This window comes from Astatotilapia calliptera, chromosome 13, assembly GCF_964374335.1.
Source record: "Astatotilapia calliptera chromosome 13, fAstCal68.1, whole genome shotgun sequence".
NCBI classification, from domain to species: Eukaryota; Metazoa; Chordata; class Actinopteri; order Cichliformes; family Cichlidae; genus Astatotilapia; species Astatotilapia calliptera.
This window is the reverse complement of record NC_137434.1, coordinates 17997227-18019116: the sequence shown is the minus strand read 5'-3', so window position 1 is coordinate 18019116 and position 21890 is coordinate 17997227. Positions and strand designations below refer to the sequence as shown.

At 41.3% G+C, this 21890-nt stretch overlaps 1 protein-coding gene and 1 long non-coding RNA gene across 3 annotated transcripts in view; one reads left to right on the top strand and one right to left on the bottom strand.

Moving 5' to 3' along the window:
- Window positions 1-20054, top strand: part of lrmda (leucine rich melanocyte differentiation associated) — a 211703-nt gene extending 191649 nt beyond the window's left edge. For both annotated transcript variants that reach the window (XM_080287617.1, XM_026190901.2), the window contains one exon: window positions 18695-20054. In XM_080287617.1, the coding sequence (XP_080143743.1) occupies window positions 18695-18868 (174 nt within the window). In that variant the 3' untranslated portion in view covers window positions 18869-20054. The remainder of the gene's footprint in view (window positions 1-18694) is intronic.
- On the bottom strand, window positions 1022-7841 carry LOC145419708 (uncharacterized). The gene is made up of 2 exons (XR_013901039.1): window positions 7752-7841; window positions 1022-2147 (listed from the first exon to the last, which is right to left on the bottom strand). It is a non-coding gene; the product is annotated as an uncharacterized LOC145419708 (long non-coding RNA).
- Window positions 20055-21890: the final 1836 nt, after the last annotated feature.

Genomic DNA, 21890 nt, shown 5'->3' with positions numbered 1-21890 from the left:
ATACCAAGATACAGCATGTTTTTCTCATAGATCCAACTAAAGATATGGAAAAGAATTGTGTGTTTCTGCATCAGAATGCTTGGAACAAAGTTTCTAAAGATACAATTTCAATTTGGTTCCTTGATAAATCTGTTATGTATAGACACAACAAACCCTTTGAGATAGGTGCTTTTTTAGGTCAGTGTTAGGTGCGTCAACACACAAGAACCTGAACATGACGAGGTGCAAACACAAACTTTCAACGATCTTCAGAAAGCCTGAAGAACTGTTGGTCAAAACTACTTTTAAAAATGACCTCATACTCCTTTGAAGCAAAATATAAAGAAATATGGCGTAGGGAAATTCTCCCTTCTTTTCATTTTAACCAATGCATAACCAGATCCTAGCAGTGTAGTGATTAGAGTGGCACTCTTATTCACCGACATGGAACTGCAAAACTACAAAAATAATTCTCAAATTGTAATATAATTTAATTCTTCTTTAAAAGTTTACGAACACTTGATATTTGTTAATAATAGAGGCCATCATTTTTAGAAAAGGAGTCCTTACCATTTTACAGGAATGAAACTACAGGGTAGATTACTTTAGTGCTGTTGGCACAACAACACTATGAAGAGATTTCCATGTGTCTTAATTGACACAATTAAGACACATTGAAATCTCTTCATAGTCTCCATGAAGATCTTCAAGGGATTTTTTTTATAGTCAATTCATTGAAGCACTAACAGAATTACTAAAAGACTGCAATATTTACATTACTGATATATTAAAGTGATAATAGTACAGGGTGGGCCGTTTATATGGATACACCATAATAACATGGGAATGGTTGGTGATATTAAAGTCCTGTTTTCTGGCACATTAGTATATTTGAGGGGGCAAACTCCTCAAGATGGGTGGTGACCATGGTGGCCATTTAGAAGTCGGCCATCCTGGATACAACTTTTGTTTTTTCAACAGGAAGAGGGCCATGTGACACATCAGACTTATCGGTAATGTCACAAGAAAAACAATTGTGTGCTTGGTTTCAATGTAACTTTATTCTTTCATGAGTTATTTACAAGTTTCTGACCACTTATAAAATGTGTTCAATGTGCTGCCCATTGTGTTGGATTGTCAATACAACCCTCTTCTCCCACTCTTCACACACTGATAGCAACACCGCAGGAGAAATGCCAGCACAGGCATCCAGTATCCGTAGTTTCAGGTGCTGCACATCTCGTATCTTCACACCATAGACAATTGCCTGCAGATGACCCCAAAGATAAAAGTCTAAGGGGGTCAGATTGGGAGACCTTGGGGGCCATTCAACTGGCCCACGATGACCAATCCACTTTCCAGGAAACTGTTCATCTAGGAATGCTCGGACCTGGCACCCATAATATGCTGGTGCACCATCTTGCTGGAAAAACTCAGGGAACGTGCCAGCTTCAGTGAATAAAGTGGGAAACACGTCATCATGTAGCAATTTCAAATATCCAGTGGGCTTGAGGTTTCCATTGATGAAGAATGGACCCACTATCGTTGTACCCCATATACTGTATCACACCAAATCATCACTTTTGTTGTTCCAACAGTCTTGGAGGGATCCATCCAATGTGGGTTAGTGCCAGACCAATAGCGGTGGTTTTGTTTGTTAACTTCACCATTCACATAAAGGTTTGCCTCATCACTGAACTAAATCTTCTGCGTGAACTGAGGTTCCTGTTTCAATTTTTGTTTTGCCCATTCTGCAAATTCTGTGCGCCGATCTGGGTCATCCTCGTTGAGATGCTGCAGTAGCTGGAGTTTGTACGGGTGCCATTTGTGAGTAGCTAATATCCACCAAAGGGATGTTCGACTAATGCCACTCTCCAGTGACATGCGGCGAGTGCTACGCTGTGGGCTCTTGCTGAATGAAGCTAGGACAGCCACTGATGTTTCTTCATTAGTGACAGTTTTCTTGCGTCCACATTTTGGCAAATCCAACACTGAACCAGTTTCACGAAACTTAGCAAGCAGTTTGCTAACTGTAGCATGGGAGATGAGTGGTCTCGTAGGGTGTCTTGCATTGAAATCTGCTGCAATGACCCGGTTACTGCATTCACCAGATATCAACACAATTTCGATCCGCTCCTCACGTGTTAACCTCTTCGACATGTCAATGGCTGTGAACAAAGAGAAACTTGTCAATAACTCATGAAAGAATAAAGTTACGTTGAAACCAAGCACACCATTGTTTTTCTTGTGACATTACCAATAAGTTTGCTGTGTCACATGGCCCTCTTCCTATTGAAAAAAAAAAAACAAAAGTTATATCCAAGATGGCCGACTTCTAAATGGCCACCATGGTCACCACCCATCTTGAGGAGTTTGCCCCCTCACATATACTAATGTGCCACAAACAGGACTTTAATATCACCAACCATTCCCATGTTATTACGGTGTATCCATATAAATGGCCCACCCTGTATAATACAACAACTCCAGGTCTGCATGGATGCACTTTTCTTTTTCCTCTGGAGCATTATTTGTCCATACACACACACAATGTCATTCCCAGGTACCCTCTATGCTCTGAGCTATTGTCGTGAAAAGAGCTGAACTCATCTGTCAATTATGGTAAGCTCCATTGGGCGATTGTCTAAACTGTTTTCTCACTCTCTGGATTCACTCTGCTGAATCCTGTGATTTATTTTCAACTGCCTAAGCATCAATACACAATTGGGAGACACTAAGCTGTGATGTCTGAACACAAACTATTGTCAGAGTATCAGCATAGCTCACATTAAGTGCCATTTAGATTATTCATTGCACTGGGCTGTGTGAAAACTGCTTGTAAAGAGAAGAGAAGGCCATTATCCCATATGCCGGGATTCCTGTGCTATGGATCTAAGCTTCTGTTTACTTCAGATTCACTCTCCAACTGAATGAACGGTGTCAAGGCTGAGCCGAAAACAGGCACAGATTTTGTGCCCCGCCTTGAAGTCCATAAGGTCAACTGGATATGAATGTCAGTGCTATTTTGTAGAACTGACATGCATTTTATCTCTTTTAAAATATAAAAGGGGCCCTAGGTTACAGGAAGTAGTGGGTTTTATGGTTTGCACAGGCTTCAACATCTCAGCTCAACCAGAATGAAAAGAGCAGGGTCACTGAAATGCTAGGAAGTCCAAAACAACCTTTTAATCTGTCACATTCATTTTCTTATTAGGTCCCTTTAAACAGACAGAGCAGGTTTCCCTGTCATTGTAATATGAGCGGACAAGTTATTTCACCATCATAATTTGATTTGTCGATAGTTTCTGGCATGTTACGTCGCTGCATTGCAAGATGATTGGATTGACTGGTTTTTTTTTTCAGACACATACATTTATCCCAGATTGTTGCACAGCTTCATCCCTATCGTAAAGGATAAACATGTACTCAAACCTAAACCTTCAAACCACACCGAATATGATGAAAAAAAAAATTTTTGGTTTTGTGTATTTGCTGAAATTATGAACTGCTATAATGCAGCAGAATGTCAATAAACTGATTGAAAACGCTGAAAGCACGAATAAACAGGAGCTATTTTTTGTGCATGTGAGTGTTTAGTGCCTGGAGAGCTTCTAAAGAAAGCAAAAATATGTCTCACAATTTGACACCATTAGCAAGTGTTAACGCATAACCTTTGGCAACACTGGCCAGCCGCTCTGTACCATTTTAGGCATCTTCTGCAGGAGCGGTTCTGAGCTAAGGACTTGGACAGCTGGATAACTGAGATGGGGTGGAGGGCATGCTGCTGGATAAAGTGAAACAAACATATCTGGCGGTCTGATTCTATGTTTGCATGTTTCCACTGTGACCCTGACATGCAGTGTCTCAGAGCTAGCCAACTGTTTGTTTTTTGCCCTTTGGTCTATGTTTTACTGAAATAACTAGCCCCTCCCCCCCTTGTTCTCCTTAAATTATAATCTCCCTGTAAATAATAGTGGCCACTATTTTCAAGTGAAAAGAGAACATTTTGAACCATCACCCAGATTAGTGTTTTTCTGTTATATAGCAGGCGGTAGATTGTAATAAGAGAGCCGAAAAGATGATATTAAGATAACCTTGGGAGAGAAGCGATAGCACAGCCATCAGCATCTGTCCTTCCTGCCGTCACTAACCCACGGTGACATTTTGGCTCAGGAGCAGCTCGAGCAACAGCAGTTTATTTGCACTTTGTATACAATAGTTGAAGGGGTGCAGTATAGCTTTTTATTATTGTTATTATTGTACTGTTGTAGGGATCGCTTCCACAGTCTGATTCTATTGTGATGTGTTGTTACCCATTAGTGTATGGCGAGGTAATCCTGACAAATACAGTGAACAAATCAAGGACATTAGTGCCGTGATGTGCAGTCGATAATATTTGGCTTCATTAATTCCTATGCCCTGAGATGACATCCCACTCCTATTAGGTTTGAAATCTCATCCCCTTCTCCTCTATACCTCAGCTGTGGCTCAACCAAGCAGCCAAGCAGATAATACGCTCTGAGCTCTGAAACATGTACCATTATAATTAGCTTTGTCAGGTCCTAGCCCCTACAACCCTCATGCAGATAATATGATAATATGTCTTCATAACCAGCTGACCTTACATGCTCAATATTTCTCCCCTTATGAAGATTACATGTCAATAAAGTAATTGAGTCCCGGGGTGTGTGGCAAGTGAAGATTTAGGTTATAGGACTTTTTCGGGGCAGTGATGTACGAGCGTTATTATTTTACCTGTCAGGAGATGTGCAGGGGCTGAGGACAGTCCGAGGGTGTCAGGGGGGAAGGAGAGGTGAGGAGGGAGACAGAGAGAGAGAGAGGGGAGACAGAGAGACACAGATAAGAGGAAACAGAAAGAGAGGGGAGGGTGCAGAAAGAAATGAAGTGAGCCAAAGAGGAGCACGGACAAGGCAGCGTAAGGAAGACAGAAATGAAGAGAGGAGGGGGGAAGACTGGGAAGAGCAGAAGAGGCGAGATCATTTCTCAAAAGGACGGACAGATCCACAGTTAATCATTCCCTCATACCTTCATCTCCATGTCCCCCTGCCTCACTCTCTGCATATGAGCAGGGGATATGTCATATTAATTAAAAGAAATAGAGTTGCAGTGGAGCCATCCATCTGCATAAGGCATAGGGAGGCCAGAGGGGCATGAAGAATCTCACAAAACACAAACGTATCATCACCACAGCCTCAAATCTGATTGGCTACCCTGGGTTCATCAGTTGTAATTCTGGCAGGAAATGACGGCATGTAATTTGACACTGCTATAAGCTGAATGTGATGTCACCAAGTGCACATTTTTCATCCTTTTAACCTTAAATTTACAGTATCTGTTGGCTGCTTTTCTTTGTACTCGCATTTTGTACTCCCATAATCACCTATAACTCACACAATGTCTGGCTCTAAAATACTCTTAAATACATATCAGAGCAGCATGATTATGGCCAAAATGATTAAAGCGATAATTCTGATCAATACTCCCATCAGAACCTGTCACAATTATTCATTGATTTTAGTGACAAAAATGGTTTTATTTCACCTCATGTAAACGAAACAGCGATTTAACGTCCGTGCTGTGCTTCTTTCCTGATAATGTACAAAACTTACACTGTGCTACATTCCTGACACGGTCAGGCACTGCTTTAGGGGGCACTAAATTTGCTTTTGCTTTGCGTTCTACAGTTAGGTCTATAAATATTTGGACAGAAATTATTTTCTAGTTTTAGTTCTGTAGTTCAAAAAGATTGCATAAAAGTTTGAGGAACTAAAACTTTTTTTTAAACACAATCCCTTCATATCAGGAGTATCAAAAGTAATTGGATAAATTAAATAACTGAAAATAAAATGTTCATTTCTAACACTTGGTTAAAAAACCCTTTGCTGGCAATGGCAGCCTGAAGTCTTGAACTCATGGACATCACCAGATGCTGGGTTTCCACCTTTTTAATGCTCTGCCAGGCTTTTACTGCAGCGGCTTTTAGTTGCTGTTTGTTTGTGGACCTTTCTGTCTGAAGTTTAGCCTTCAAATGAAATGTATGCTCAACGTGGTTAAGATCGGGTGGATGACTTAGCCATTCAAGAGTATTCCTCTTCTTTTCTTTAATAAACTTCTGGGTTGCTTTGGCTGTATGTTTTGGGTCATTGTCCATCTGTATTATGAAACACTGCTCAAACAATTTGACTGCATTTAGCTGGATTTGATCAGACAGTATATCTCTGAACCCCTCAGAGTTCATTCAGCTGCTTCTGTCCTGTGTCACATCGTCAATAAACACTAGTGTCCCAGTGCCACTGGCGGCCATGCCTGCCCAAGCCATCACACTACCTCCGCCGTGTTTTACAGATGATGTGGCATGCTTTGGATCATTAGCTGTTCCATACTTTTTTCTTGCTAACATTCTGGTAGAGGTTGATCTTGGATTTATCTGTCCAAAGAATGTTTTTGTCAGAACTATGCTGGAGTTTTTTAGATGTTTTTTTTAGCAAAGTCCAATCTAGCCTTTCTATTCTTGAGGCTTTTGAGTGGCTTGCACTTTGCAGCGAACCCTCTGTATTTACTTGGATGCATTTTCCTCTTTATGGTAGACTTGGATATTGATACGCCTACTTCCTTAAGAGTGTTGTTCATTTGGTTGGCTGTTGTGAAGGTGTTTCTCTTCACCATGGAGATGATTCTGCGATCATACACCACTTTTGTCTTACATGGACATCCAGGTGTTTTTGCGTTGCCGATTTCACCAGTGCTTTCTTTCTTTCTTAGGATGTACCAAAATTTTGCCACTCCCACTATTGTACCAGTTTCTCCGATGGGCTTAAGGATGGCTTGTTTCAGCTGCTTTGACCACATGTTGCCTGTTCACAGCAAAATCTTCCAAATGCAACACCGCACCTTAAATCAATTCCAGGCCTTTTATCTGCTTAATTGATAATGACATTACAAAGGAATTGTCCACAGCTGCCCATAAAATAGCCTTTGGTGCCTTTAAAAAGAGGGGCACATGTTAAGGAGCTGAAACTCCTAAACCCTTCATCCAATTTGAATGCGGATGCTCTCAAATAAAAACTGAGAATCTACACATTATTTCCATGCCCATTATGGATCTGTTACACAGTTGAAATGATGGGCCAACTCATCTCCCGTGCAACATATTTATTTTTACAGAAAACTGTAAAAACAGAAAAATAAGACAGGCCGTACGCTGCCTCTTCACCACTGGCACTACTTCTTCTAGTGTAGCTGACATTACTTTATACAAGTAACTTATACAGTTTCACATTCACATGCACCACCTTTGTAAACTGGTTAAATCACACAAATACATTTTACTATACACATGAACAACATAGTGAACTCATTACAGTTTTATCTTGTTTTTACTACTGTTTAAATCTATTTATGAACCTGTCTTCTTAACTGTATTTAATAAACTAGATCTCTTTCAAATAAATGTTTTTCTTAACATATTTCTACAGCATTCACTCTTCATGAACTAAACATAACGCAATTCACACTTTCTCTTATTGTGCAAAATATATATCTTGTGGCTTTAACCCAAAAATACACCTGCACCGAGCTCACAGAGTTTCGGTACAGTCTAACACTTGGATCGGCACAGGCTAACAACTGGACCAACTTGGAAATTAGCTCTTTAGCTTAACATTCGCCACACACAAGACATTTATCATTAATCGCCACTGCTGTCTGTCACTTTTATAACATCTGTTTATATTATCAACCACCCAGCTTACCTGTAAAAACAGAAAAATAAGACAATCAGTTCTCTTTGGCGCGCAGGCCGTACGCTGCCTCTTCACCACTGGCACTACTTCTTCTAGTGTAGCGTCAGCTACCGAGGACCGAGCGCCCGTACAGGACCGAGCGCCCTCTGCTGGCGGAACTTATACAACAGTAAAACTTACATTGCAGTGGCCTTACTAAAAGAAAATGTCCTTGAGTATAAAATAAAATGGGGGGCTACTATTTTCATGTCTCTGTCTTTAACATAGTGCCACATATCTAATTAAAATATTTTTTAGTAAACAGGTTTGTCTCAGTGTCCAAATATATATGGACCTAACTTTATTTTAGGAACAGACATTTTCAATATTCTTCAATCATATACATTTAATTGTAGAAAGCCAAAATTGTAATTGAAATTAAAATTTGATTAATTGTGCAGATCTAATACATACTATATGCATGTACAATTCTGTTAGGCAGACTTTGCAAGTACTGCATTGGATCCTTTTTGCCTTCAACAACTCTTCATTTTTAATGATACAGATTTAGCGAGGTATTGGAAACATTCCTCTGAGCTTTTGGTCCATATTGAGATGATAGCATCACACATTTGCTGTAGATTTGTAGGCTTTCATCCATGATGTGAATCTCATGTTGCTCCACATCCCAAAGGTGCTCTATTGAATTGAAATGAGGCCATTTCAGTACAGTGAACTCATTGTTATGTTCAAGAAACCAGTTTAAGATGATTTGAGCTTTGGGATGGATGGATGGATGGATGGATGTGTGTGTATATATGTGCATCATTTTCTATTTCAGTAGATATAATAAGTATCAATAATGCTGTCAATGACTTTGTTTAGCCAGCCACCTAATTTTCAACTTTAGTTCTTTAGTGAGAAGATCTAAACTGTATACATTACAGTGGTGAAAAGTTGCAAAGCAGATTAGCAAACTCAACTTTTTGAAGTGATGGGGATACCAAACTAAATGAATAAATAGGTGGACATATCATATAAGCTTGTCAGTTCTTGGACATGAATAGCATACCCCTTCAAGGTAAATGGCACAGATTGCATATGCACAATTGCAAGTGCATCAACCAATATTAGATACTCTATATGTGTGTTACTTTTTGCAATTATTTCTGAATAATTCAATTCTGAAAAGCAAATCTTAAGTACTGGGGTTTCACTCTTATCTTGACAACATTTCTACCTTTTCACATGAGTAACATGCATGCTTAGCTAAAAAAAAAACCTGTGATGTCACCAAAGTTTAACCACGCCATCACTAGAAAAATGTTGATTTTCCTCAAATCTCTGATTTAAAACATCTCAGCAGTTCACATATGTAAGTAATCCTTTCTCTTTTTTTCTTTCTGTATTTAGTGGCTAAATGCCATTTGTCAAGGTACCATTTTGCTCATCATTTTGCCCCTCATAATTTGACTGTCAGTGCTAGAGACAGAGGAAATGGGATGTGAAAATGAGTGTGGTCGATTGAGGTCCAATGACGAAGGTTACACACATTTTCATCTGCTACAGAAGCAGGGGACACACAAAGACAGGGTGGAAGAGCAATGTTAAAGGATATTTTACCATGTCCTTTTGGATTAGGCCTGGAGATTGATATCTTCCAGTCAGATGAAGCTCTGATGTGAGTGATCCAGCTCTTCCATCATTGTGACATGCGGCTCTTGGCTAACGCTCATCCGTGTTGATGGGCACACCCTACGCCACAAGGGCTCTGGCTAGCATACCCACCTTCCTCTTTCCCATCTCTGTCTGCCTCACTCTGCCATCTCTGTTCTTTTATTTCCATTGCCCTTCTCCCCTGTTTTCTGTCACCATGTCATGTTCAATCACTGTTTGGCTGGCCAGGCACTCAGTCGGGCAGGCAGGGAGCAGGGAGCCCCAGGTAGAGAGCTGCCTAACACGCGTCAGGATGGGCACTGAAATGACTCTAATAATGGGGTCCCCGTGTGGCCCAGACTGGCCAGTCAGTTAGCAGGCCTAGGATGGGGACTAATAAGTGTTTGATGTCTGCAGGGGAAGGAAGTGTGAAGGAGTACAGCCAACCCTGGACACTCCAGTCAGGCAGGTGCAGCCAGGCAAGAACTGAGGGGGTCGACTGTGGAACAAGACGTCAGATCAGTATTGATATGTGTCACGCTGGAGGTTGCCACGCTGTTTGTTTAAGAGAGTGTCTCAGAGTAGTACTAGCAGCCATGCAGTAATTGATGTCTAGATCAAAAGTGGAGCTAGAGGACAAGCTGATACGCCTAATGCTCAGTGAAACCAAATTTGTCGATTTTTATAGCGCGGCGAAGAAGGAAAATACTGCACAATGTGTACCTAAATTATCAGTGCATGTGTAAAACTCCGGCAGCAGTTACACTCATGGCTAAATTTGCTGGCCATCCTTGATTTGATGGAAATTACCACTGACAGGCAGTGAGGTGCCATTTTGTCCACTGATGCGTGAAGTCCATCATTGTCTGTGTAGTTGAGTTTAGTTAACATGGCACTTAGCGACTGACATTGCTTTAGAGCCAGCAAAACATTGTCATTGTCATGTCATTTATCTCTTGCTAGACAATTTTCGATGTGGTCTTCACTGAACGCCTCACTGATGCTTCTAGCTTTTTACAGTAGGCATGTGCAGCCAGACAGAGTTTCGGTGCCCTCTAAGAATAAACTGTATGTCAACCCCCTCCGCACATTTTAGGCCCTGATATGGGAGCGAATGGCTTGCCCAGCACCTTGCACTGATAAAGCCACAGCTGTCCTTTCAAGTATGGCCATCTAGTAACAAGCTACTTCCCTTTGAACAGTTTTATGTGGTTGTAATTGACCTGACAATGGGGTTCATTATGCAGTCCCTTTCATGCTGTTTTGCCTGATAATTATTATTTAATGTGTTCGGATGGAGTGCATCATTAATTCATCCCTTCCTCCAATGTCAAAGAGATGAACAGTGAAGTTATCACTCTCTGGTGATTAATATTATGCTCTTTTGTTATTGAATCCTGTCCCAGTGATTAAACCTTCATTGAGCGACTCACCAGCCGCTCTTATTAACGGCGTCATTAACAAACACAGTCAAATCTCTAATTGTGATTTTCGCTTTTTCTTTCGTGTTTTTGGTCAAAGGTTTGAACCACTTATCTGGGCTTTTCTTTTAATTAGAAGTCCCGAGCGTAATGAAGAACACAATCGATCAGTGTCAGGCTATGTGGCGTGCAGAAAATGAGCGCTTATGATTACTTGCGTCATTAGTGCTTTCACGTGCCTTTAAGAGCAGATGAACTGTAGGAGTAAATAACCAGCCTGTCATTAATGTGCTTGCGGTTGGGTTTCTGTTGGTTACATGACAATGTATGCTTTGCAAAAGACCCTCAAAAGGGGGACGTGAGACCTTCTGTCCTCCACCTTAAACAACCTTCCTGTTATCTGCAGCCTCCAGAGCTACTGTAACTATTTTTCTCTTCTGGCTCTATATGGAATAAACGTCACTGAAATTAATTTCCTTTTTTCTTCTTCTTCTTCTTTTTTTTTTTACTAGACCCCTCAGAATGGTAATCTCGTCTTCAGTCAAAATTTATGTGCCCCCGAATTCAATTTCCTTCTCGTCCTCATAAGTTGAAGGTGCAAAGATGGATGACTGACAGGCATTTACCTGTATATATGATTATAAATTTAAAGTGTTCAATTAGAGTCTTTAATTTAAAGTGTTTGTCAGCTGTAAGGGTTCAGTCATGCCTGCTAATGCACAGGTTATGCCAGGGGTTTTAAACATATGGCCCCAGGGCCGGAACTGGACAGCTTTGAAAAAAAAATGTGAGGAAGTGCATAGATTTTTGCACTTTCAAGTTTTACACCTTTTCCTATTGATAAAGACCCCCCCCCCCCCTTCATATTACACATACTACAACATAATTAAGTAATATAAAAACAATAAAATGACAAAAACGTTCCTGTTTTTTCATGTAATTTTCTTTAAATTGATGAAAACTTTAGATTTTATAATTACAGAACAGTCTGAGCAATGAACTGCCAGAACTTTTATTCTACACACCTAAGATCACAGAATCCTTGTTCTTTGAAACACACTATATAAAATGAGTTTGACAATCCTGAGTTATGTGCACTGCATGTCGTTTTAGGAGAGGGTGTTATCCTACCTTTTGTTTGCATATATGCTATTGTAAATCATAATCCTTCAGTCACACAGCCAGCCTTCAGCGTCTGAATGTGCTATTTGTCTACCTCAAGGAGAATCATGTAGAAAAAGCTACCTGGTATTGATCAGCGCTGTTTGAGCCATGACCCAGCAACTTTCCTCTGAAAGCCCATCAGGATGTGGCAGTAGCAAATATTTCAACTCTCCATCTGTCACACTTGCGCCAGCCATTTTTTTTTTAAATTCTTTGCTGGCCTTCGGTGTGTGTTGTTATAGCATCTGAATCATGTAGAAAGTTTCTACATCTGTCTCTGTGTTGGTCAGGGTCTCTGTTTAATACCTCACACCCAAAGAAAAAGAAATAAGGCCCTAATGAAAGCTTGTGCAGCAACAATAAAAGTAAAAGTATAATACATCACCGTATTTTATATAATATTATGAAACGGCACCATGTGCCATGTCTTAGCATCCTACATGGCTTGCTATTCACTGTTATGTTGTAGGCTTTTTAATCCCCTCCTTCCTGTCTCCCCTACACAGTTTCTCTTCCCTCCTTTTCCTCTCCCTTCTCCCCAGCCTCTGCCTTGGTGAAAAATGGGGCGCATTTCCCTGATAGCCTGTGTGAATGTGGAGAGTATAAATGGCTAATGAATTACAGATGAACATTGACGCAAATTAATCTTCCTGATGTCCCAGGGTTATATGGCAGCTATTTAAAAGTTTAATCAATACGCTGAAGTTGAGAACATGCAGGCGCTGCAGTTGTTTGGGCGCAGTAAACGGCCAGGAGGGGAACAGGGAAGGCATAAGCCCAGGGCATGCATCATGATGACAGCTATTTATGTTTAATGGACTAAATATTTTTTACTGATGGAGGACAAATGTCACTTTAATTCTTAAAGTTACAAGCAGGAGATTTGTTTGGGACTGGTGAAAGATGGGTGACACCTCAGCTGTTTAAAAAGGCTAACTAATGGACATAAGAGTCTATTAGTTAAGACTGAATAGGAATGGATTTTGTTCGAACATGCCATTTTAAAGCTTTTCTGAGAACCGCACATCAAAAATAAAAAAGGAGAGGTTTTACCTAAACAATGAGTGTTTAAATATATAGATTGGCTTAAGTGTGATTCCAAATTGTTCATAGGTGTGGACGTATTAGTGGTTTTCTGTGTCTTTGATTTAACCCTGTGACGTACCGGAAGTCTGTCTAAGGGGTAGCTCTACTTACAACCACTGTGTGGAAATGTCATTTTATTCTATATGGCATCTTTTTTTTTTTTTCAAACTGGATCCAGCTTCTGTTACGTCGTTCATTTCATCTTATTCACTCATTCATCTTATTTATATGAAATCAAGAAAGAGAAAGTATGTGCTGCATTTCCACATTCAGTACTGTGCTGGCTTTCGAGTTGCTTGCTGCTGCTGCTGCTGTTTATCTCTGGCAATATTTAAGTGGCACTCAAAAGAAAAATATACTTAGTTCATACTGCCACACATAGCCAGCACACCAGTACTAAGTGAAACAATTCAATTTCTCTCCATGGCAATGTGCTGTGTGTGCCAGCTGACCTCTCAGTGGGCTGAATCACAGTCTACTGCCTGTTAGTTTATGGGACGCAGAGGGGTTATCTATCTACCGGCTTCCCTATAGAGAGAAGGTGGCGACTCCATCTCATGACGTTGGGCTGAACTGATAAAAGGACAGCCGGAGATGGATTGTGTCCACAATAATAGCCCTGGCTCACAGCAGCCTCCACCCCAAGCCCATAAGTCACTTGCACCAATTCTTATAGAAGCCAGCGATGAACAACATCTGACCCCATCCCCCACCTGCCCAGTGTTATTTCAGCCCTTGGAGATAATACGGAGAGTGTAATTGTGTTGTTAATTGGATTCTTCAAGTTATATTTTTTCCCCCCTGACGGATTGAAACGCACAAATTGTTGGCTAAGTCGCTAAAAAGGAGAGTGTGGTTACAAAAAAAAAATCAGTGAATAATCAGAAAGCAGAAGAGTGCATAAAGGAGGAGAAAGACAAAGTGGAAGCAGTTAAGACAAGAGGGGAGAATAGATGTGGAGAGGGGACAGGGCAAGAAACTAGGAGTGGAGGGAGTGAATTCATGCCAAGAATAGATAACCTTGATGTTAAAAGCTACATCCGTTGGATGTGTCTTTCTGTGACATATTGATGGCCCTTGAAAAGAGTCAAGCTGATTGTATGCAGGGAACAATCATTAAACCCACTCCATCTCCCTCCCCTCTCTGACTCCCTCTGTCTTCCTCTTATAAGTGTGCGCTGATGAAATGCTACAAGACCCACACATGCTATGAGCTAAAAAATTAGTCCAAGTCCTTATTTCTTACACAAACTATGTCTCTTACACGATCTGCCTTCTTCCATCTGTTAAGTTTTGAGACACCCGAAAGCTATGTCTACTACCTCTCTGTTAATACTATTACTAATATTATTTTACATCAGATTTGGTTCCACATTTCTCTTGATGTCTCTTGTTAGGTCACAGCATCTTTAACAGGTGAGGAGTTAATGTAGTAAAATTGCTGGAGATTAGCCCACTTTTCAGGCATTACCAACAGAAGACAATGACTGTTCAGGTATAATCTAAAACCACACAGATTGATGCATTTTATTATTTGCTGTACAATCATATTTCATGTATTACCGCTATCTTGCCAAGTTAATACTCTTAGGCGGCGCCTCTTCGGTATTACAATTTAATAATTACAGCATAAATCTCAAACAAAGGACTAGCTAATGCTCTCCTAAATATCCACATAAAAAAGAATGACATTCATCTCTGCAGGTTATACCAGAAAATTATCTGAAAGAAACATAAAAACATACTCTGAACTACAAAGGACAATGAAACTTGATTAGGAATACATTATTGTCTTTCTATTCAAATGTTTATTGATGACTTTTTGTTGTGTTAATCTTATGCAGCAAAACAATAAAACACCCTTGATTACTTTGTCAGTTCTGTCTGCTGGGATTGCTTTACCCCTTTGGTTATACTGTACTTTATTATTACTAAGAAATTCTGTGTTCAACAGCAACTGTTGATGCTGTATGTGTTGATTTGGTGTTAGAGCACTGTAAACATGACGCTTGCACAGTTAGCTTACTCACACTGTGGGAGAATGGCCCATCAAGCCCCTGTGGGGAGGACACATGCTTTGGGTAATCAGCTCGCAAAAGACCAGACTTTTCTGACGATGAACCCACACTGCAGCAATCACCAAGCAGGAGATGCAAAAAACCAATTGTGCAAGCTTTTAATAAAGACAAGAGGGTTTGCGTCTAACTTGGGGCTGTGTGACATACAGTATGTAGTATAAAGGGCTGATTGTTGCTCCACCAGGGCATGATGGAAACGTTAGCCTCCCCGTCACTTTGTTAATCTGTCACTTTAATGGCTGCTCCCACCGTTCTCCCCGTGTGCTCGAGATGAAAGGGGGTATGAGTTTGTGATAATGTGTACATGGTTGAGAGTGTGGGTGTTGATTCGAGTGTGCTCATCCATGTCTCAGGGTACACAGAGGATATTGTACACTAGCACGTTTGGCACTGTAACACTTTTTATTAAGTATCAGTTCATCAGGCAGAGCCCCACCGGCGTGACTGTGGCCTCAGAGGGCATTATGTAAGACCAAGTTTGGCTTAGTTATTCCCTTTCCTGTCTCCAGCCACCCCATCTTTCTCCTGGTTTCTCTTGTAATAAGAGCAAACACTTGCTGTGAAGGGAATGCAGTGAACTGGAATGTGTTTATGCACCAAACACACCGCTTAATGTAGTGCTGAAATGTAGAGCTTTCAACGTTCATGCACTTTTTCACCCACTGGGAGACGGACCTCTTGCCTGTTCTTTGTTCTTCCCTTTTTTCCTTAATTTAAACTCCCACTTCCCCTATGATCGCACACAAGTGTATATATTAGCGCTGTTGTGGAGTTACAGGTCACACATTTTCCAGCGCTTTCTGATTGGTACTGGAGAATCACAGAATGTGGTCCCTCCAATCCTTCTCAGTCCCCACAGGCTAGTGACGAGCTCAGCGGAGTGTGAAGGTTCGAGGGGCCTTTGGCTTTAGTTCCTTCATCTGTGAAGGTTATCTCTGAAAGGCTTTGGTTGCAACCTACAAATATATCCCCTCTAGGTAAGCTCTTATTGGGAGCCTTGGTTCTGGTCATTTCTCCCCATCGCCCTACTCCTGGAGAGCGCGAGCTATCTCGCTGGGTAAGCTGTGAATATGTGAAAGGCCCCGGTACCCATGTGATCAGAGCACTGTGAGACACCCCGATTCCAGTGGTGTCAAGCCCACTCTCCAGCCGTGGCACCTATATCCCCAGGCAAATCACGGCAGCTGGAATTCATCCCCCCCACCCCAGCCTCCTGACTGTCAGAGAAGCACATGCACACACACGTACAAACACACGTGTGTATGTACCCCCCGTACACCGGGGGAGCAGGCAGGCACGGAGCTGGTCCTGGATTTTATCGGAGGTGACAGCTTCTCACACTTCAGTGTTTGGATCACCTCAAGTAGCTGGGCTATGAGGGGAAATGAGCACTGCTCCACTACAAAGTCCAGATTTAGATTGACTGAGCTTGTCCTCGGGCCTGTGGGCTTCTGCTGCTGCTGTACAGCTCCGCCGCCTGACAGAACACCCACTACTGCTGCCAGGGACTGTGTGTGTGTGTGTGTGTGTGTGTGTGTGTGTGTGTGTGTGTGTGTGTGTGTGTGTGTGTGTGTGTGTGTGCTCTATATGTGTGCATATGTGTGTGTCACTCGGTAGAGCCTACTTTGAAGAGTCGGAGAGAGTGGGGGAAAGAGAGCGATGTGTCAGGTTTGGTTAGAATTGAGGGTGGCATCAGAATATGCTTGGCACTAATATGGCACCAGTATCTCTGTCCCCGTCTCTGCTTTCTGTCACTTAGTTGCCATTCTCTCCTCGCCCTTGACAATGTCTCTTTGGATTATGTGATTGGACTTACCACTTGGAGCACCCCTCATCCCTCTGCAACACTGCCTCTCCAATGAGTCTCTCCTTTTCTGCCTTGCATCTGGCCTGCCCCTCCCTCCTCCCGTAATGCACTTGATGTCTATTTAGAAAAAAAAATGGTGAAAGCTTTATCTGTTCTCCTGTCAGATGATCATTGACAGCGCTAATGCCACTTGTCCTTGCCTCATTTGGCGAGAGGTGACACCTAGGTACAGCCCGCCACATTCATCAAGTGGCAGTGGAAGCGATGTGACATCAACGTCTGCAAACCAAATACGGAGCTCGGGGCAGCTCTCTGCATGGACAGCACCGCCTCGCAATAAAGCAAGAAAAGCACTGCAGACCATCATCCCCCTTTGATGTGGCTTTAATTTTAATACTTGGTTTTACTGATTTTCCTGATTGTTATTCCGGTAGATTACGTTTCTCTCTGTTTTTTTTTTTTTTTTAAATAGCTAATATCTAAATTAACTGTTTTAATAATATAGAATAGACAGATATATGTATAGGTATATATGTAAACCTCTTTGATAAAGTAATTCTGCCTATCTTCTATGAAATAATAGCACAGAAGTTCAGCTTGTTTTGACTAGTACTGTAGTTCCATCCACAAGAACTGCTGATTAAGTATAAATATGATACCTTAATGAAAAGTAATATATGCACATAAATGCGGTGAAAAGCAGGATGTCCTCTTATTTGGAAGACCCATGTAAAGAATATTTGGAAATGTTTCACATTTTATGCCAGAAAGTTTAATTTGTAATGAAAATAATCATTAAATCCTGCAGTTAATTTAATCCATAATTAGTAAAGTAACCTTAGGATAAAGTAAATAATCTTGTGTCTGCATTGAGTTATTTAAATACGTTCCTGTAATGCAGTAAATACACCTTCCTGATTAAACTTGCATGCTGCATCTATTGGAAGCAAATGCAAATATTCAGGTCTCTCTCTGAAACTGCCTCTTTCACCCGCCTGCAAGAAGCAGAGACGCACACCCAGTTCAGTCCTGCCATTTAAAACTGCACGACTACAGTAAACAAAACAGTTTTGTGTACTTTCAGTGTTTCCCATTTAGAAACTCAGCCAGGCTTATTTTGTGTGTCTTTAAAGTCAAACAGATAAACTGAATTTATTACCTAGATTTTGAAGATGCCTTCAATAATATTAATACATCTGCATAGTTTCATGATATTTCAAAGTAGAATGGGAGGCAGAGCCTTCAGCTTTCAGGCCCCTTTTCTGCGGAACCAGCTCCTAGTTTGGATTCAGCAGAACCCCTGGTTCTGCCAGAGGTTTCTTCATGTTTAAAGGGAGTTTTTCCTTCCCACTGTTGCCAAGTGCTCGTTCAGATGGGATCGTTTTATAGTTAGGGTTTTCGTGCACCTTGAGGTGACTGCTTTGTGATTTGGTGCAATATAAATCAAATTGAATTGAATTAAATGTAATTAAAAATGAACTTACAAGTTTGCTATTTCTTGGTTTCCTGTCATTCTTATAAACAAACCACATCAGAGACGTGCTCTGAGGGTCTTGCCAACAGGTTGAAAGCTGCTGTTGTTAATCTGCGAATGACACTGCAAATGCACTGCAGTTATTATACTACAACCTAGAAACTGCTGATTGTTTAGTTTTGACACTAAAATGTTTACGGAAATGCAGTCCAGTTAGAAATTTCAATGTGAAAAGTATATACAGGTACTAAAGCAAACTGACTGAACTCTCCTCTTTCTGTTTTTAGGAGTGTTCGCCAAGTGTCGCTACATCTACTATGGCAAGCACTCAGAGGGCAACAGATTCATCAGAAACGATCAGCTCTGATGGACAGCCGCTCAACCGTAGACTAAGAGACGGACATGGAAGGCAGCAGATGCTAACAGAAGGACGGGAGGATCAAGTCAGTCTTATTTATTGAATCCAGTGGTGATATTTGGTTCACCTAATCACCTGATCTGGAAAAGAAAAGATTTAAATTCCTTGAATATATGTTCCTATATAAAAGGAAGGTTTCCTTGTTTTTAAAGATCATATTGTAGCCCCATAGTTAGAGCCTCTTTTGCTTCTGCTTCCCTGCATGCAGCTCAGCCGGAGATGACACTCTGAATGACATGATTGCCTCTAAGCATTTGCAACTGCAAAACTCGAGACTCAAAACACAAACACAAGAGCACAAGCCTCTCTCTCTCTCTCTCACACACACACACACACACACACACACACACACACACACACACACACACACACACACACACACACACACACAGAGTCAGTGACAAACATACCCAGCCAATTGCGTCCTCTTCCTTGACAGCCATGATGGATCACTTGTCCACTACCACCACTAATCAAGGGTGAAGAGGTTATGGTCACACACCTGGGGCCTGACACGGACTCATCTCTTTCACCGTGTGTATCATTCGCTTACACACACTCACATCTTCTTTAAAACATTAAGACAAGGCTTTGACAGAACAGCGTTTCTACAGCTTCATTAAACATTGCTGTGATTTGCAGTCGACACCCAAGGCATGATCAGTGTGTCTTGTTTAGTTTGAGGCAGAATTTTATTTTTTTTCAGGGGAGTAGGGTTTTTTGTGCTCATGTGATTTTTATTTGGTTATTTTTATCTTTTGGAACTTTTGGTGTCTAAAAAAGAGAAAATTTCTTCTTGAAAGTCGAAAATCGGATAACTGAGAAGATTCGGTGAGTTTCTTCTACAGTGTGCACATTTTTTTTTGTTTGAAGCAAAAGAAGCCAAACGAAATGCAGCTTAATCATAAAAATAAAACATTCCAGCACCAGCTTTAATTTCTCTTTCCAGGTTCATGTCTGAAATGTTGCTCTCTTTTATTGCTTTACAATTTTCAGAATATCCAAGCCAATGTAATAACCAGTGTTGCTGCATGAGAAATGTTTACATTTTGTTATTCTCTTTATAATTGTTGTGGCTTACCATTGTTGTATTGATCCGTTTAATGCCCTCTCACAGCAGCAGGTCAAATTTCTGAGGCAACAAATTGAAATTTTAATGTAAAGGATGTGATAAATCTGATCTGATGTGAAATTGTATTAACAGGATTTAATTAAATGGGTTGAACTAACACATGTCTCTTGTCAATTTGATGTGGCGTTTAAGGTACTATGATGCTTTCGCATTTAGTTCCCTCTGCCGGCACTTTAAACTGTTTCCTAATGAGGAACTGTCCATCACATAGATATTTTTTTCCTGCATAAAGCTTATTAAAGATGTCAGTGACTGACAAAACTCATCTGTCATCAAATCATAAGGCTTGATTACTTACACTTTAGAAGTGATGGAGGTGAATAAACCACAGTGATGAGATAGAGGCTTTATTTATTTGGGACTTGAAAGAAACCATGTTGAGCTTCAGTACAGTGTGTCACTCATCCACAAACGGATGAAGAAAAGGTCAGAGATAGCCTGATGCAATGTTTGTTCACTGTGTCTCTTTCAGTTCGTCTCATATTTCTATTAGCTTAAACATTTGCACTAGTATACGATTGTGTGTGTGTGTGTGTGTGTGTGTGTGTGTGTGTGTGTGTGTGTGTGTGTGTGTGTGTGTGTGTGTGTGTGTGTGTGTGTGTGTGTGTCTGCTTGCTCGTTCACTTCACAACTTTCAACAGGACTGTGTGACCATATTCCAGATGACATGCCGTTCAGGAGCCTGGTCACTAGTGCTGGCGTTTCAAAATGACAAGGTTTATTTGTCTGTGTTTTGATATGTTCAGAGGAAACTGGGGCTGACAGCCGGAGGAGGCAGGAAGAGGGGAGCCACAACAAGTTCCCCCCGCACGACACAAAATGTCATCCTTCCCCTGGCTGCGGCGCACGCCCAGCCATCCTGCTGAAAAGAGCAGACATTTAAAACTTTGTGACATGTGTCACAGGCACTGCCATTGAGCCAGTGCCACTGACGGAGCTGGAATTGACAGGCCCCGAGCCACCGGAGCTGGCTGGGGGACACACCGAGTTTGGTGCGTGTCACTTCCCATCCTCGTCAGGGATGCATCCCGAGCTGCCACACCAACACAAACTGCATTATGGGGTGGGCAGGGAGTGCCAGATTGGGTTGACATATGCTTGACGTGTGCCTTTGTGCATGCGGTGGGATGAATGGGATGCTTGGCATCACGGACAGTAGATTAATTAAGGTATGAGGCACAGATCTACCTGTAGGCGGTGCCCTCCTTGACCCTCGGCTCTGTCACTGAGGCTGCTCCTTGGGAACTTCTTGGCTGAACAAATGGCACGCCACTTCATCACAGCAGATCAGTGACATTCTGCTATAGTGGCCCTGCAGGCTCCTCTACTAGCCGCAGTGTGCATGTGTGTGTCTGTGCGTAGGCACACGCATAGGAAGTGTAACTCTGAATGTGCATATTTTTATGTGAATCCATATCTGCGTGAGCATCATCTGGGTCTTTGTGCACAGTTTGCGTAGACAATTTTTGCTGTTTTTGTACTAGAAAGGAAACGTTACACAATGAAACCTTAATACTAACAATACGGCACGTGCATTTTGTAAAAAAAATAAATAAAACTTGATTTGGGCCTATTATAAGTATTCCAAGTAACTGCTCTTTTTGCTTGAGTTTTGATGTGCTCTTAATAGCCACAAATACAGATGACGATGTGATAGCTCTTCCTGTATCCTTATTTAATATGAGAAAGTTTAATTTAAGTTCATCCTTTTGCACAGTCTTCAATAATACTGTACATACTTTCACAGCAACTGTTGCACAATATTGGAAGGCTTTCAGACTGTAGGTATATTAAAATGTATTTGCATATTGTATGAGCTCAGATTTTTCCTACATTGTTGGCACAGCGCAATTCTCCTCCCCAAAGGCACACGAGTGTGTGACTTGCTGTCAAGAAAACTAAGGACCAATCGCCCCATCACTAGATATCAGCT